We start from the raw sequence: 17,944 nt of genomic DNA, 5'->3' as shown, positions 1-17,944 counted from the left end.
GGCCATGTGTAGCAACATGGATGGACCTTGAGGGTGTTATGCTGAGTGAAACAAGTCAGGCAGAGAAGGACAAATATCATACGTTTGCACGTATAGGAGGATTAGGAGGAACTTAATGGAGGAACATGGGGGAGAAGAAGGGGAAAATGGTGGGGGAAAGGGAGAGAGGCAAACCATGAGAGACTCTTGAATGCTGAGAAACAAACTGAGGACTGATGGATATGGGGGGGGAGGGGGAAGATGGGCATGGAGGAGGGCACTTGTGGGGATGAGCACTGGGTGTTATATGGAAACCAATCTGACAATAAACTATTTGTAAAAAAAAAAAAGGAAATAAAAACACTTAAATGTTTAGTTACAAGAAATAAAAAAATGTATAAATGTAAAAAAAAAAAGACTGTGCTAAGAAACGAGACAAGAAGAACTAGACACTATACACCAATGATGCAAATTCTTAGGAAATCCTATCATGCAAGAACAAGCCTCCCTCATCACTTTTTTTCTCCCTAAACACTCCAGAAACATCTACAAAGAGCTATAATCCATGAAACAAAACAAAACTAAACAACCTCCTTCACTTATCTGGTAAAGAAAGTTAAAGCAGGTGCATTTTAAAGCTACAGTCCTGGTGAGCTCAGAATAATACATCATTGCTGAAAACAAAGAATGGTCAGTTAAACACCAGGACTGCCAAATTTAAGGTTTTAAGGGCTGACTCGCTTTTGGACCTGATAGAGTGGCCTGCGGGAGACACTGCTGCAGAAAACAACTGGAAAATCTTAACTGAGAAACAAAAACTCTGTCTAAAGGCATCAGATGTCACTTGAGGCCAACTTGATAGTCTAATATTTCGAAGAGAAGGGCAACAGGTAATCCCCACACTTACTGGGTTTTTCCTTATAGAATCTGCTGAATTCTGAAACTTCTCAGGGGAAGAAACCAAACCTAAGGAGAACTTCAAAATTTTCTAGTCTTAAGATACTTTGGAGCCAACAGTTGGTTAAGTGCCTGACTTCGGCCCAGGTCACGATCTCACAGTTGGTTAAGTTCAAGCCTCACACTAGGCTCTGCAGTGGCAGTGTGGAGCCTCCTTTAGATTCTGTGTCTCCCTCTCTCTCTGCCCCTCCACTGATCACACTCAACCTTCTCTCAAAAATAAATAAATAAACATGAAAAAAAAAAGAAAAAAGATACTACAGAGCCAAAAACGGAGACCAGGACCTTCCAAGGAAGGGGGCGGCGGTCATACATGTGAAGTTCTCAGCTGGCACTCGTGGAGGGCGGCAAGGACAAACCAGAGACAAGTAAAGCTTTAGAAGCACTGCAATCTCCAGGTAACATGTTCCTGCTGGGATTAAGGTGGTTCCCTTGTACCATGGCTATCTACCAGAGGAAAAGGCAAATCTTCTCTGGAGGAGGAGAACAGTACCCAGAGCCTCTTCAGTACCTCAGATCCAGTATCAGGGATTCAATCCAAATGCACCAGGAATACAAAGCAATTAAGTCAAGAGAGAAAAACAGATAATAGACAAAGACCCACAGAACTCAAATACCAAGGTTATCAGACATGGGTTTTAAGATACGTGTGATTAACATGTTCAACAAAATAGATAAGAATAAGAGTTCCAATAGAAGACTGGAATCAATGAATCAAATGAAAATTCTAGAACTGAAGAATATAAATAATTGAAATTAAGAACTGAACAGACAGATTTAACAGTAATTAGACATAGCAGAAGGGAGCAATAGTGCCCTGGAAAAATACATAAGCAGAAAATATCTATGATAAAACTTGCAGAAAAAAAATTAAAAGAGACAGAGAAGGCATGATGAAGAGATTGAATATATGTGTGACAAGTTCTGGAATGGGGGAAGGAAGAGGGCAAAAATATTGTTGGAAAAAAATAATAAAGGCTGAAAAATGAATGTGAGAAGCACTAGAGATTCCAAGCAGGATAAATACAAAGAAAATCGACCTACGCACAGCACAGTAAAACTACTGAAAACCTAGGTTTATCTTGATAGTTGCTTGACAGAGAGAGAAAAAATAAGACAGGTGTCTCTTCAACAAAAACAATGAAAGCCAGGAGACAATGAAATAACATCAGAAGTGTTGAAAGAACATAACTGCCAAACAGAATTTAAGAGAAAGAAAATATCCCCAAGAAGTGAATATGAAATGGATACATGTCACCAGCAGACCCATAGTTTAAAAAAAAAACAGTAGTAAGAGTGTTCTAGGCATAAAAAAATCCCAGGTGGAAACATGGAAATGTAAGAAGGAATAAAAAGCAATAGAAAAAGTAAATATGTGGGGGCCCCTAGGCAGATCAGTCGGTTAAACGTCCAACTTCGGGTCAGGTAATGATCTCAAAGTTCGCGGGTTCAAGCCCCACGTTGGGCTCTGTGCTGACAGCTTAAAGCCTGGAGCCTACGTCTCCCTCTCTGCAGCTCCCCAACTTGCACTGTGTTTCTCTCTCAAAGAGAGAAATGTTTATTAAAAAAACATTAAAATGTTTCCTTAATAAACATTAAAAATGCTTATTTAATAAACATTAAAAAATTTTATCTCAAAGTTTTTAAGGAAAGAAAAAGTAAATACGTGAACATATAAGTATTATTGCACACAATAATTATGTCTTGAGAGGCTGAAAAGATATGTGTAATGAAATACATATAAAAAATAACACAAAAGGTGAAAGAAAATGGGAGTTAATATTTTAAGGTACTAGCATGGTCTGGGAATTATTAAAAGTAAAAAGTTATTTTGTATAACAGCAAGTTGGTTTTACTAATTAGATTTACCAACAAAGTCTAGTAGCTAAAAAAGATATTAACAAGCTTGTTAGATATTAACAAGCTAATACAGGATGAAAATCAAATAATAAAAAGCTTAGGAGAAAGCAAAATGGAAAACAAAAGATAATTTAAAGCAGGTGAGTAAAAGAGAAAATAAATAATAAGGTAACAGGTATCCAATCCCATACATATTAGTAACTGGTTTACATATCCTGTTAAAAAATTAAGATACTGGGGTTAGATTGAACAAAATCCAACTAAATGACTATTAGAAGAGAAACACCAAAAATATAGACAGAGAAATATAGAAAAGAATGAAAAGGATTTATCATGCATGCAATAACCACAAGAAAGTTGGTACATGTAATACCCAGACAAATTTTGCAATATTAGAAAGAAGGGACTTTCAGATATTTCATATGGACAAAAGGGATAGTTCTCCAGGAACGTGTAAACAAATCTACATTTGCACATAATTTCAAAATGTATAAAGTAGACATTGAGAAAATGAAAAGCAAAAATGGAGAAATCTTAATAATCCTAGTAAGATATGTTCATATACCACTTTCAAAAACTCAGAAATCAAACCTTTAAGAATAGGGATGAGCTCAACAATCCAATAAACAAATCTGACTTAATTAATATACTTGGTAACAGTATACCCAATAGTGACAGAATATATATTCTTAGTGAATACAGAACATTACCCAAGCTGACCTTATACTGGTCCATAAAGTAATATGAATACATTTCATAGGCTTGAGGTCGCTGAGAATATGTTCTCTGAACTCAGTGGAATTAAGCTGGAAATGAATACCAAAATACCAAAAAGATACTTAAACAATCCATAGATATTTCTAAATTAAACAATACATTTCTAAAGACTTCCATTAAGACTAATCAGAACAGGGGCATCTGGGTTGCTCAGACCCAAGTGTCCAATTCTTGATTTCACTTGGGTCACGATCTCATGGTTTCTGAGACTGAGCCCCACATCAGGCTGACAGTGCAGAGCCTACTTGGGATTCTCTCTCCTCTCTCTGCCCTTCCCCAGCTCACACGTGTGTATGCTATCTCTGCCTATCTCTCTCAAATAAACTTAAAAAAAAAAAAAAAAGACTAATCAAGAACAGAAAAAAGGCACCTATTAGTAATATCAGTAATGATAAAGGTGACATCAGGACAAATTTCATGGTAACTTAAATGATAATGACATAATGAGGAAACTTTATGCTAATAATTTGGCCACTTAGACAAAAGGGTCAAATTCCTAGAAAAGTACAAAGTACCAAAACTGAGGAAAGAAAAGAAAGAAAAGAAAAGAGAAGAGAAGAGAAGAGAAGAGAAGAGAAGAGAAGAGAAGAGAAGAGAAGAGAAGAGAAGAGAAGAAAGGGAAGGGAAGGGAAAGGGAAAGGGAAAGGGAAAGGGAAAGGGAAAGGGAAAGGGAAAGGGAGAGGGAGAGGGAGAGGGAGAGGGAGAGGGAGAGGGAGAGGGAAAGGGAAAGGGAAAGGGAAAGGGAAAGGGAAAGGGAAGGAAGGAAAGGAAGGAAGGAAGGAAGGAAGGAAGGAAGGAAGGAAGAGAAAGAAAGAAAATTTGAATGCTCCTATATTAAATAAATTGATTCTTCAATTTAAAACTTTCTCACAAAGAAATTGCCAGAGATGGCTTCACTAGTGAATTTGTCTAAACATTTAAGAAGGAAATAACACCAATCTTACACAAGCTCTTTCAGAGAAATGAAAAGAATGAACATATCTAATTGGTTTTACAAAGTTAGCACAACCTGTCAGAATCTGATGAGGACAATTTAAAACTCCAGTTAGTTAGTTATTTAATTTTGTGAGAGAGAGATTGCGTGCACAAGCGAGCAAGCAAGCAGGGGAGAGGCAGAGAAAGGGGGAGAATCCAAGCAGGCTCTGGTGCTGTCAGTGCAGAGTCTGGTGAGGGATGGAGCTCTATCTCAAATCATGACCTGAGCCAAGGTCAAAAGCAGGATGTTTAACCGACTGAGCCACCCAAGTGCCCCATGATGAGGACAATTTTTAAAAAATATAAAATCGCAGACCATTCTTTCTTGTCAACACAGATGTAAAATTCCTAAACCTAAATCAACAAAATGAATATAAAAACGTGATATAAAAAAGGTTAATCGATCACAAATATGTTGAAATTCAACGTTGTTTTCACATTTCATTCACTCAATGTTATTCACCATATTAACAAAATAAAGAAGAAAAAAATCACATCATTATTTCAACAGATGCTGAAATTGGCCCAATTCCATACCTAGTCATGATAAAATCTCAGTAAAGTAGGAGAACATAACTTTCTTAATCTGATAAAGAGTATCTATAAAAATTCTACACCATACATCACAATTACAAACTATTGAAAACATTCCTGAGACCACAATGAAAATAAAATATCTGTTATCACAATTTCTATTTAATGTTCCACTAAAAGTCTTAATCAGTACACAGGCAGAGAAAGAGAAAAGATGATTGGAAAAGAAAAAATTAAAATGTCATTATTCTCAGATAATATGATTATGTTCATATAAAAACACAAAATAATCTACAATCTATTAGAATTAATAAGGGAACTTAGTAAAGCTGGGCATAAGATCAATACATAAAACCAATAGCCCATCGATATATCAGCAACAAATAACTGGAAAAGTTTCAAAAGATATTTATAATTGTATCAAAAACAAAAATAATACTTATAAATATAGTGAAAGATGTGCAAGAACCATACACATAAATCAACAAAAAATTTCAGAGAACTTACAAAGAAGACCTAAACAAATATAACATATTCACAGAATGGAATACTACCAATTCTTCCCAGTTAGTCTACAGAGCCAGGCCAATTCTTATTAAAATGCCAGCAGGAATTTTGTGGAAATTGAAAAGTCAATTCAAGAATTCTGAAAGGAAAGAAAAGAACAAAGCTGGAGGACTCAGATCATCAAGTGTAAGATTCATCGTAATGTTAATTAAGACATTATGTATACGCACAAGAGATTAGACAGAAAGAATGAAACAGAACAGAGTCTACAAACAGACCTATGTACAAACAGACACATGCAAGAGATTATAGAGCCCAGAATCAGACTCGTGCACAATGTAGTCACCACATGTATGATAAGGAAATACTGTAATACAGTGGGGAGAAAGCTAGTCTTTTTAGTAAACCATCCTGGGTCAACTGGATACCATATGGGAAACAATGAACAATAAATTTTCCATGTTGATTTCAGAACGAAGTATGAAGGACAAAAGAATAGAGCTGCTACAGGTAAAGAAAGGTCTTCATGGGCTTAAGGGTGTGATGTAGAACACAAAAAGCATTAACCACAAGGGGCAAAAAGCAAAACAAAACAAAACCACAAAAACCCACATCCTGATTAACTACACTATCTTAAAAATTTATAACTTGTTTATCAAATGACACTATTATTCAAGGGGGGGAAGTATATATATTTGCATACATGACTGACGACTCAAATCCCAAATATGCAACCCTATCGATCGGTAAGAAAAGATCAGACAACTATATAGAAAGGGAAAGATTTACAGATACTTTATAGGAGGATATTAAAGACATTAAAAATAAGAATGATCGGGGCACCTGGGTGGCTCAGTTGGTTGAACTACTCTGACTTTGGCTCAGGTCATGATCTCACGGTTCGTGAGTTTGCATGAGCCCTGCGTTCAGCTCCGTGCTGACAGCTCAGAGCCTGGATTCTGTGTCTCCCTTTCTCTCTGCCCCTCTCCTGCTCACGATCTCTTTCCCTCTCTCTCTCAAAAATAAATAAACATTAACAAAAATTGTAAAGATGATCAATTTCAGTCTTAAGTTGAGATATAATCAGGTACTCCCTACATCCTCTAGAGTGGCAGATGAAATGTTTAAATGGCAATACTAGGCCTATAGGAGGATATGGAGTCCTCAAATCCTGCTGGTTCAGGAACAGATTAGGATCGCCACTTTGGAAAACCCCGTGGCAGGGTCTACTAAAGCCTGCATACTCATGAACATAGTACTCCTAGCTATATACCCGAGAGAAATGTATACATATATTCTCTAAAAGACCTACAGGAACGTTCAAAGCAGTACTATTCATAGTAGCTCCAGGCTAGAAAGAAACCAAACATCTAGCAACAGTAGAGAATAGAAATGGTGGGTTTACACAGTGAAATACTGTACATGAATGAGAATGAACCCACCAACCAATGGCAAACATACTGCTGAAGGAGAGAAGCCAGACCCAGAGGAGACATACTGTATGATTCCGCTTATACACACTTCAAAAATAGGCCAAACAAGCCATGGTTGGGGTAGTAGTTATCTTTAGAACGAAAGAAACAGAGGGGATGGGAGATGTCTAACATGCTGGTAACGTTCTTTTTCTTTTAGAAGTGCTGGTTATACAGTATTTACACTGCAAAAATGTGTGAATTCTACACATAAAATTTGTGTATTTTTCTGGGTATTCAAAAAATGTTTGCTCAAAAAGATCTGGCAGATGGTTTTCAAAAATGATACTGTGGGTCACCAAAAATAACCAATTGCTGACTTCCTTTGAATAGTTCTATCTATTAAAGCTTTTCCTCGACTGTGATAATAATAACACATCGTCTACATATAAGCGAGTATTGGTCTTAACGTCTAGTGACATAGGAGAACACACTCATCTAATCAAGAGGGGAGTCACACACCCCCAGGTTTTACCGCACTGAAGAGGAACTAAGGTGAGGAGAGACTGGGCTCGCTGAAGACATGAGCACGTAAATCTGCTCTCACCAGGGCCCACGTCACTTCAGGGTGGCCTGAATTAACGAGTAATACCCCCATCTGCATTGTCCCACATTAAAAAAAGACAAAGTATGGTTTAAAAAAATTTTTTTTTAACGTTTTACTTATTCTTGAGAGAGAGAGACAGAGACAGAACACGAGCAGGGGAGGGGCAGAGAGAAAGGGAGACACAGAATCTGAAAGCAGGCTCCATTCTCTGAGCTGTCAGCACAGAGCCTGATGCAGATTCAAACTCACGAACTGTGAGATCATGACCTGAGCCGAAATCAGATGCTTAACTGACTGAGCCACCCAGGCGCACCAACAAAGTATGGTTTTAAACAGTATAAAGCCAGGATTCCGCTTCTAGGCACGTCTCTTAGTGAAAACATATGTCCCCCAGGAGCATATGAACTACAAGACATCCACACAGGGGCGCCTGGGTGGCTCAGTCGGTTAAGCGTTCGACCTGGGCTCAGGTCATGATCTCGTGGTTTGTGGTTTGGGCCCTGCATCAGGCTCCTTGCTGACAGTGCGGAAACTGCTTGGGATTCTCTCGGTCTCCCTCTCCCTGCCCCTCCCCTATTCTCTCTCTCTCTCAAAATAAATAAACTAAAAAAAAAAAAAAGACATCCACACAAAACCCTATACCAGAACATTCACGGCAGCCTTAGCCAAAGCCTGAAAACACTCAAATGTTCACCAGTGATGAATGATCAGTGCTATCTCCGGACAGCAGTGATGGCAAAGAACCACTGACACCTGAAACAGCAAGGAGGAGTCTCAAAGCTACTTGGCTAAGTGACAGTCAGACACTGAGGAGAACGTACTGTAGAGCTCCATGTGCATGAAATCCTGGGAGGGTAAACTCAAAATGGCAGAGGCAGATGACAAGTTGCCAGGGCCTAGGGATGGGGGCGAGGATTATCTGCAAAGAGGGCAGAGGGAACTCTCAGGTTAGGGATAACAGAAATGTCATTATTTGGAAGCAATTACACCAAATAATCAGCTAAAAGAAGAGAGAAGTGGCTACCTCTCCAGAGGGGAAAATAGGGAAATGAGGTCACTGGTTTTTGTAATAAACACTGTAGTTTCATTACATGTGTGTGTTACCGTGATAAAACTTAGTGCTAAAAATAAAAAGAACAGAATAAACTCCAAAAAAGTCAGATAGAAAGGATCAGCAGAGTCATACATTTATTCATTAAAAAGTCTATTAAAGGGGTGCCTGAATGCCTTAGTCAGTTAGGTGCCCCACTCTTGGTTTCGGCTCAGGTCATGATCTCACAGTTCGTGGGGTTCAAGCCCTGCGCTGGGCTCTGTGCTGACGGTGTGGAACCTGCTCTCCCCCTCACTCTCTGCCCCTTCCTTGTTTACTCTCTTTCTCACTCTCAAAATAAACATTTGAAAAAGTCTATAAAAAAGCAAACTTCTCACAAGACTTCAACAGAAAAGAAACATAAAAGTTGAGTATTATTAGGAATTCATGCTTCCATTCAACCAAGTCCTTCCCTAATGGATCTAAGGATAGAAAGGCTTATTTAAAATTTTTCTTTTAAAGTTTATTTTTGACACAGAGTGAGAAACAGAGCACAAGCAGGGAAGGGGCAGAGAGAGGGAGACACAGAATCTGAAGCAGGCTCCAGGCTCTGAGCTGTCAGCACAGAGCCTGATATGGGCCTCGAACTCACAAACCATGAGATCATGACCTGAGCCGAAGTTGGGCACTTAACAAACTGAGCCACTTGGGCACCCCTAGAAAGGATCATTTAAACACAACACAAAAAGCACGAAGATAAAGACCTTTAAGGCAAAAGACTGATACATTTTACTTTGCTAATTAAGAACTTCTGTAAGCAAAGAAAAAGATAAGCTATAAAGTGACACACTTATTTGATTCCTGAATAAACAGGACTTCTTACAAATGACTAAGGAAAAGATGAACTATAATAGAAAAATGGGCAAAGAATATGAATATGTAAGTCCCAGAACACAAATCATCAACACACGAGAAGATGTCCAATTTCACTAGTAAACAAGGAAATGGAAATCAAAACCACAGGGAGATACTATTTTGCAGGAAGGGCCTAGGAGAATTTTTAAAAGTCTTAACAGTTCCAAATTTTGGCAAGGACATAAAGTCACAAGAACTTGCATGAACCATCAGTATAATTTGAAACAACTAATTTAACCAGTAATCTGGAATAGCCTCGAAGAGTTGAAGAAGCACATACCCTTAAGCCCACTATTTCTACACCTGTGCACATACCTTAAAAAGACTCCCAGTGAAGGCCCGTGTGTATAAGGAGACATGTATAAGAATATTCAGTCAGCATTATTCCAAACAGCAAAGTCTAGAAACAACCCACAGGTCTGCCAGCAACAGAAAGAACGAATGAAGGTGTCATCAGTGAAGGAATATCAAAGTGCAGAAGTACACACCTCAACAAGGGTTTAAAAAGATCAACTCGTGGAAACATATCTAACTGTACAATACATATACCAAACATAAAAACTTTTTGTAATTAAAAAAAAATTTTTTTGAGAGAGCGCAAGTGGAGGAAGGGCAGAGAGAGGGACAGAGGCTCTGAAGGAGGCTCCACACTGTCACACAGAGCCCAACAAGGAGCTCGAAACCGTGAAACTCAAGATCGTGACCTGAGCCGAAGTCGGAGGGGCCCCCATATATCAGACTTAAAAGCACGCAAAGCTAAATGACATTGCTAAGAGTTCCAGATAAATGTGGGAAAACCATGAAGAACAATGCAGGAGCTGCTGGTGGAAAATTCAAGCTAGTGGCTCTCTCATTGAAGGGAGGAAGGGGCAGTGATGCGAGGCATACTGGACTTCCCATGTGCCCTACGTTTTGTTTCTTAAGCTGGACAGTGGGGTATGGGTGTCATTTCTTTATTCTTCAAACTTGATCTTATGAACACTTTAAGAGAGAGTCACACAGGAGGGCAATACATACTTGGAAGGGACTACCATTTCTTCATAGCAGCAATTTCTGGTTAAAGACCAAATGAGAAGATGGTTCTATTCAAAAATAAAAATACATCTTCAAAAGAGGAGAGGAACAGCTATGAAACTTTATTGGGAAGCATAAAACAAGGCTTCTTTCCGTGTCTGACTGGCTAACCACTGATCATCCCCCATGAATCACTTCAAGGTTTGGGGTGTCCAGGCAATTCAGAAACATGAGGTGCTGGACCCAAAGGGTCGGGAGAGGCACATGGGAGGGCCTGAACCGTGACCATCTGGTTTTTCATACCATTACCAGCACCTGACTTCTAGGCATGAAACTCCTTCATCTTCCTAATTCTCCCCCACCCCCAACAAGTAAAATAAGAACTAATGGTAACGATGAGTAATGGAAGACTGGATGATGTTGTTAAGTCAGAGTGGCGGGACTGGGAGGGCCCACACGCCCACGGGGCAACAAGATGCTGGGGAGGACGGGAAGGGAAAAGATGCTTCTCAGTCCACGGGCCCGGAGTGTGTTCCAAGCTTCTCCCAATGCCCGCCGTGTGTGGGGTTCTTACCAAGACAGAAGCCTCCCGAGGCGCCCTCCAGCATCCACTCTTCTTTTCCCAGTTGGGAAAACACATCCGGTTGGGGGCCTAAGAGTCCTGTTTTTGAGGGGAAGATAGAGCACATCTGTTCACACCAGCGATACACTCATCGCAAGGAGGTCGGTCCTGCGGGCTTCCTGGAAAAAGTGACCCGAGAGGAAGGCTAGGCGACAGATGAATTCCCAGGAGGGAGACAAGCTGGCCGGGGCCCAACAACACAGACAGGCTGTCCCCGTGTCGTTCCCCCTGCCGAAAGGGGGAGAGGATTCAACCTGGTCACCCGTGAAGCCTCTGCACTTGGACTCCAACAAAAGAGCCATGTACCCAGGGCGCCAGGGGTAGGCATGCGGCGCCCTGAAGATGACATCCTCGATCAGCCCACTCCCAGCCCAGTCTTCTGGATGCAGCCCGTCTAAGAGTTTATAAGGGTTGGCGAGAGACCCCAAATGTGAAGATCGGCCTCGGAGGCCCCCACTTACCCAGTGAGAGCAGGTTGCTGTAGTTCTCCAGCATCACATCCCGGTACAGGGCCCTCTGAGTGGGGCTCAGCTGTGCCCACTCGTCCTGGGTGAAGAGCACGACCACATCCTTGAAGGTCACGGATTCCTGTAACAGCAAACCCAGCCCTGGTGACCTGCGGCTACCCCCTCCCGCGGCTCTCTGGGAAAGGCGATGCCTGGCAGGCCCAAGGAGCTAGCTGAGGTCTGCAGGACCCTTAGCACAGAGCAGCCTGGGGCTCTGTGACAACATGAGCCTTTCCTCAGGGGCTCCCAGGGGCCGGGCTTTTATCAGACTCTGTTTCCTTGCTTTGCGGAAATGTGTACCGGGGCCAAGATATGCTTCCTCAGCACTGAGACTTCGGACTTGCTGTTGCCATTTTTTTAAAATATATTTTTTAAGTTTATTTTTCAGAGAGACAGAGAGACAGAACACAAGCAGGGGCGGGAGAGAGGGAGAGACGGACAGACAGACAGACAGAGAACTGAAGCAGGCTGAGTGCTGTAGCTGCGGAGCCTGATGCAGGGCTCGAGCTCACAAATCGTGAGGTCATGACCTGAGCCAAAGTTGGGATGCCCAACCGACTGGGCCACTTAGGTGCCCCCTTGCTGTCCCTTTTGCCATGAACATTTTCTCCCATCTCCCTAGATTTACCCCGCCCCACCTCTACCCCCACCCCATGACCAAATCCTACTCAGGCTCAGCCTCTACATTACTTCCTAGACACGGCCTTCCTCAACTGCCTTATCACGGGCGCAGATGCAGCAAAGCACCTTCCCGCTTTATTGTGAGTTCTCACTCACTCTCGCCTTCCCCCACTGGACGGTTAACTCCAAACAGCTGTGAACGATTTCCACATCTCTCTTGTCTTCCTGGCATGTTTTCTAGAACATGGCCCATGTACCCAGCCCCTATTATACGTTGCTTAGCCAACTCCTTCTTGTCTTCAGCTGCTCACCTGCTCATCCCCAGGCATGTACACGGTTCCCACAGAAACAGTCCTTCTGGACAAGGTGACCTGTCCCCTCTATCACAAAGAGTGCTTTCCTTGGAAACTCTTGGCTGAGAAGCCAAGAGAGCTGGTGTGCACTGAGATAGAGCTACGCAGAAGCCCTGAGAAGAAAGCCAAGGGTCTAAGAGAAAGGACTTTTTGATTGTTGTAGACCCTACCTCCACAGCCCAGTAAGTCCAGTCGCTCCCTTGCATGTGGAGAAATACTTGGGAGAAATCCCAGTAACCTTCCAGTAAAGGCCCGCTTTTGCTTAAAGTAGTCTGATGTAGGGTTTTGTGACCTGTACTCTGTACTCAGAGATTTGCACACCCGTTGGATTGAACCCATGAACCAATTTGTCAGGGACCACTGTGCACTTTTTCATCACTACCATAATAACAATATGAAACAAAGTGCATGACACCAACAATGCATGTGAGGAAAGGGTCAAGGAAGGGAGCGGTCACAGTGGATTGGCACCACGGAGACAGGCTTCAGGAAAAAAGCAGTACCAGATATGGGTGCTAAGGGACAGGTCACACCGGAAGCAGAAAGGTGAGCAGCCAGTGAGACATGAGGGGGCTGCACATGGCACCTTCAACCAGCTGCTCACCTCTTCCAGGGTTTTCTGCCGCAGATTCCAGCTCTGGGCAGGCTTAAATATGTGAGGGAATTAGAATGATTTTACCAGCGTCGACAGATTTTATACATTCAAATGAAGGGTAGTTCCTTCAAGGTGGTGGAGTCCATATCCTTATTGCAAGAAGGCTGGCCCTGCTTTCGGTGTCTTAGTAACTTATTGAAATTTAAAACGATATCTTTTGAATGACTTTGTATAAAAAATATAAAAAAGAAAAGAGTAAGTCTTACTTCCCAGAGAAAGTGTTTCAATTTCCCTCTTCACTCAACTCCTATGTTAGGGACTCCCTTTAAAACCACTTTGGACCCCGGGGAGCTTGGGTGGCTCAGTGGGTTAAGTGTCTGACTCTTGGTTTCTGCTCAGGTGATGACCTCATGGTTTTTGTGGGTTCAAGCTCCACATCTGGCTCTGCGCTGACAGTTTGGAGCCTGCTTGGGATTTTTCTCTCCCTCTCTCTCTGCCCCTTGCTGGCTTGCTCTCTCTCAAAAAATAAACATTTTAAAAAAACCCCAACAACACTTTGGACCCCTACTCTTACTTGCTAGTGGAAAGGGTACATGTTACAACCTGGGCTCTGGGTATGTCATTTATGTGACCTTGAACAAGTTACTTAGCTCCCTCACCCATTTGGATGAGCCCAACATGGGGGCCAAGGAAAAAGGAAAACAGGGTCAGGCCTCCAACTGAGACTGGATTAAGAGAAAAGCTCTTGGTCAGGGTTAAAAAAACAAAAAAACGAGCCCACACTCTTCACACCTCTACATTCAAAACTATTAAGGCAGTTCAGGGGCACCTGGGTGGCTCAGTTGGTTGAGCGCCCGACTTTGGCTCAGGTCATGATCTCATGGTTCGTGGGTTTGAGCCCCCCATCAGGCTCTGCGCTGACAGCTCAGAGCCTGAAGCCTGCTTCCGATTCTGTGTCTCCCTCTCTCTCTCTGCCCCTCCCCCATTAGCGCTCTGTATCTCTCTCTCTCTCAAAGATGAATAAAAACATTAAAAGAAAAAGAAAAAACTTTTAAGGCAGTTCGGTGTGGGGGGGGCGGGGAGGACACCCGAGACACTCCGCACTCACCTGGACCATGGTTGGCAGGCGCCTGACAGCCATTCCTTCTCTGATAAGCCCTTTTACGGGCTGGCAGAACCGGACTTAGGCGAGAAATTTCTACACACCTGGTAAGAGGAAATCTGGGTTAAAGAGATCACACCGAAGTCTGGAGTGAGCCTGGGGGCATTCACATCCTGGGAATCCTCTGTTACCCTGAGGCAGTAGATTCTTAGTCCCTATTTGCTCCCAATTCTCTCTTCTCTCTCTGAGGAACTTCCGCTGGCCTCCACTGTAAAGGGAATCCCTTCCCATGCAGCCATTACTGTCCCCCACGCCTTCTGCCAGCATCTGGATCAAGTCCTCCACATTTTCCTTTCTGTTTCCTGCAGAAAGCACCCGTCATCCCCCAGGTCTCAAGCTTTCTACCCACTCTCTGGCCTTTGCCCTAAGAGGTCTCAACAGAAGTTTCTCTCCTGCCCAGAAGGCTGCCTAATCTTGGGAGGGGAGTGAAGGGCTGCCGCAAAAGGCAAGGTAAGAAGGCTGGATCTTCATTGTCAAGGCCTCTCAGATCAAGTTCTCTCTGACCTCAGGCCTCTCCCCTCCAGGGGCCCACTCCGGGTGACAAAGAGCCAAAGGTGAGCGAGAAGCAGTGTATTTGTGTGGCTCGGGAGGAGGTGGGGGGAGGCGGCTCATTCATACAACACCCTCCGGACCCAAGGAGCTGCTGCAGCAGCTGTCCCCGCCAGTGCGAGTTCCGCAGACTGGGCTCCGAAATACGCACGGGGCATCCACCCCTGCAGCGAGAACGGGCTTCCTGGAGTCGGCTCCGAGACCCACGCAGAGGCCCTAACCGCATCCTCCTGCACAAGCACTCGCAGACTCGGACCCTAGAACCAAGAGCCCACACCTGGTCACCCTCCATTTTCCTCTTAAGATCAAACCTCAGCCGTACGTCCCGGGAAGTTTGGGGCATCATATCGGCGTCCTCCAGAACGGACTACGACCCGTACCTACTCGGCCTTCCCTCCGCCCTCTCGCCCCGGGCCCGGACCCCCTAGCCCCGCCCTCAGCCGCTCCCGTTCTCCGACGCGGCTTTAGCCACCGTGCCTGGTCACCACCGGATTGCCCTTTGAGGAGGCTCTACCCGCGGCGAGAAACCGCAGCCGCCACATCGCAGGCGGAACACAATGAGCTGGAGTCCGCAGCCCGGGTCAGAACTGCGCTTGCGCGTTGCCCGGGGAGCCGCGGAACTGAACGCCCGCAAGTCAGAAGGCTTCCACACTCGGGCTTTCCAGACTCCACTTCCCAGAGAGCGAAGCAGCGGCAGCGCAGAAAGTGATATTACGCGCTTGCGCAGACACGGCCTCGCCCTTCAACACCACGCCTGGCAACTTTCCGTACCGAAACTACATTTCCCAGGGGCCACGGCGGAGCGTTACGGTCCTATGCCCCGTGCGCTAACCGGTACGTGCGACTTTGGTTCCGTTCAAGTCAGACTCAGAGTCCGCCTCAGCCCTGAAATAACACGCTGGGAGGTAAAGACCAGCGAAAAGTTGACGACAGGGTAAAGTAGGTCGTTCGCGGGGAGCGGATCGGGCAGGGTCCCCGAGGACGGAGTACGAGTTGAGAAGCCGCAAAGACGCCCTCCTGGAGGAGGACCGCGCGGAGACGACTTGAGGAAGCGGTGGGACTGAGCTCCGAGGACCGGGCCGGGGAGCGGTTGGGGCGGCCGCGGGGTGCGGAGCCGGCGGCCCCGGACGGTGGCTGGGACCCGGGCGGCGGCGCGGGAGAAACGCCGAGAAGGTAGAGCCGACCTCGGTGTCGGCGACTCGTCGGGGGAGGAAGCAGCCCAGAGGCCGAGGAGACGGTGTCGGACGCCGGGGTGGCGGTTATTTCTGTGGGGTCGGACAGAGATGATGCGATGGATAGAAAATGCCATGCAGATACGTCGTTGCCTTTGACTACACGTTTTCACCCAGCTCGGGAAGGAAAGAGGCGGTATTAACGTTGTCGGTGGTGAATTAAACCAAAAGCCAAAAATGTGACCTGAGGTTTGTCACTTGGGGAACTGCCGTCACCTCTTAGGAGACAGTGTCAGTGACTTGTGTGACACCACAGGATCCTGTTTGGGGCTCTGTGGTAGGTTTCATCCTCTTGACACTTTTGGAGCACTTGTGTGCCAGGCGCTGTTCTAGGCGCTGGGAAGGAGCAGCGAAACCCTGCACTTAACGCAGGTTGGAATCTAGAGGAGGTAGTCAGTAAAACACAGAAAATACTTAACCAGGTAGTGATGACGCAGTGAACCTGTGACAGCGGGGGAGGGGGCTGGGGATTACCTTAAGGACTGTCTTGGGAAATTCTCTTTGAGGAGGTAACATTTGAGCAGAAATATGAATCCCGCGAGAGAGGAAACCGCGTGAATATCTGGAGAAGAGCCGTCTAAGGGGAAGGGGACAGCGATGTCCTAGAGACAGAAGTGTGCCGGATGGGCCTGCGGCCTTGCAGTGTTAGTGGGACTGGAGAGGACATAGTGAACAAGGGAGTGTGGGGAGGAGGCTTGAAGGGTCCTAGAGACCTTGAAGGCCATCTTAAGACCTTTGGGTTTGTTCTGTGTGTGATGGGAAACCGCCCAAGGAGTCTGCGCAAGAGCCACGCGGCCGAGCACATTTTGACAGGATCCCTAGTCCACTGGGGTGGGGCTAGAAGGCAATGCAGGGAAACCAGTTAGGAGGCTGTTAACAGCAGTCCCCGGCAGGGGCAGCACCCCACAGTTAGTTACATCAACGGCCGACAGGGCATTTGTTTGGAGAGTCCAGTGATTCTAAGATAATTTCTGGATGCCATGCTCAGGAGTCTGAATGTTATTTTGATTTCAGGGATATGAGGGTGATAACAGATTTATTGAGAACTATGTTCTCAATATGTTTGGCACTTTTATAAGCACTTTACCTGAGTGTCTGCTGTAATCCAAAGCTATGGGACTTGCACCACTAGCAAATAAGTGAAGCACGAAGATGTTGTCTTGCCCAAGGTCTCATGCCTAGTAAGCGGAACCGGGAGTCCTGCCCCTGGTGATACAGGGGAGGTCCAAAGGCTGTCCTCCTTGCTCATAGCCCAGAATGACTGAGAACTGACATAGGAGGGCCTACAGCTTCCAAAACTCCTGAAAAAGTAGTGAGGCATCCATTTGGCTGACCCATTTCTCCAGCTGCTTCCTCTAAAGGTTAATATTTTACCAAGTTTTGGGTTAGTGCATCCATCGTAGGCTTCAGTACACTGCATTCTTCCTCCCCGCCTTGACCTATGCCTGCCTTCTGACCCTTTGTTTTGCTGCTGTCTTTATCATTGTCATCTATTTTCTACCCATCTCTTCTCTGCCTCCTTTAGAAAAAGAAATATGTGAAGGGAAAGGAGGAAACTAGATGTAAGGGACAAATATTAAAGATCTAGGTTTCGGAGGATACAAGTTCGTGTTTCAGTCTCCCTTTGTCTTTGTTCTAAGACTTAGACTGTAGAGGCCACAGAACCCAAAGGTACTGAACTGCCCAAGGGCTCGGCATCCATAGTGAACCTCCTCCACTGCCACCCACAGACATTGG

At 44.5% G+C, this 17,944-nt stretch overlaps 1 protein-coding gene across 6 annotated transcripts in view; it reads right to left on the bottom strand.

Moving 5' to 3' along the window:
• Positions 1-17,944, bottom strand: part of ZNF454 (zinc finger protein 454) — a 29,319-nt gene that overhangs the window by 7,543 nt on the left and 3,832 nt on the right. The window contains exons 1-4 of one of the 6 annotated variants that reach the window (XM_039252841.1): positions 15,287-15,386; positions 14,373-14,470; positions 11,651-11,777; positions 11,142-11,228 (exon numbers count right to left, since the gene is read on the bottom strand). In XM_039252841.1, the coding sequence (XP_039108772.1) occupies positions 11,142-11,228; positions 11,651-11,777; positions 14,373-14,405 (247 nt within the window). In that variant the 5' untranslated portion in view covers positions 14,406-14,470; positions 15,287-15,386. The other 5 variants (XM_039252842.1, XM_039252839.1, XM_039252844.1 and 2 more) reach the window with 5 other exon arrangements.

This window comes from Hyaena hyaena, unplaced genomic scaffold (assembly GCF_003009895.1).
Source record: "Hyaena hyaena isolate Hyena2069 unplaced genomic scaffold, ASM300989v1 scaffold_428, whole genome shotgun sequence".
Classification (NCBI taxonomy): Eukaryota; Metazoa; Chordata; class Mammalia; order Carnivora; family Hyaenidae; genus Hyaena; species Hyaena hyaena.
Note: the sequence above shows the minus strand (reverse complement) of the source record. Positions and strands in the feature narration are given on the sequence as shown.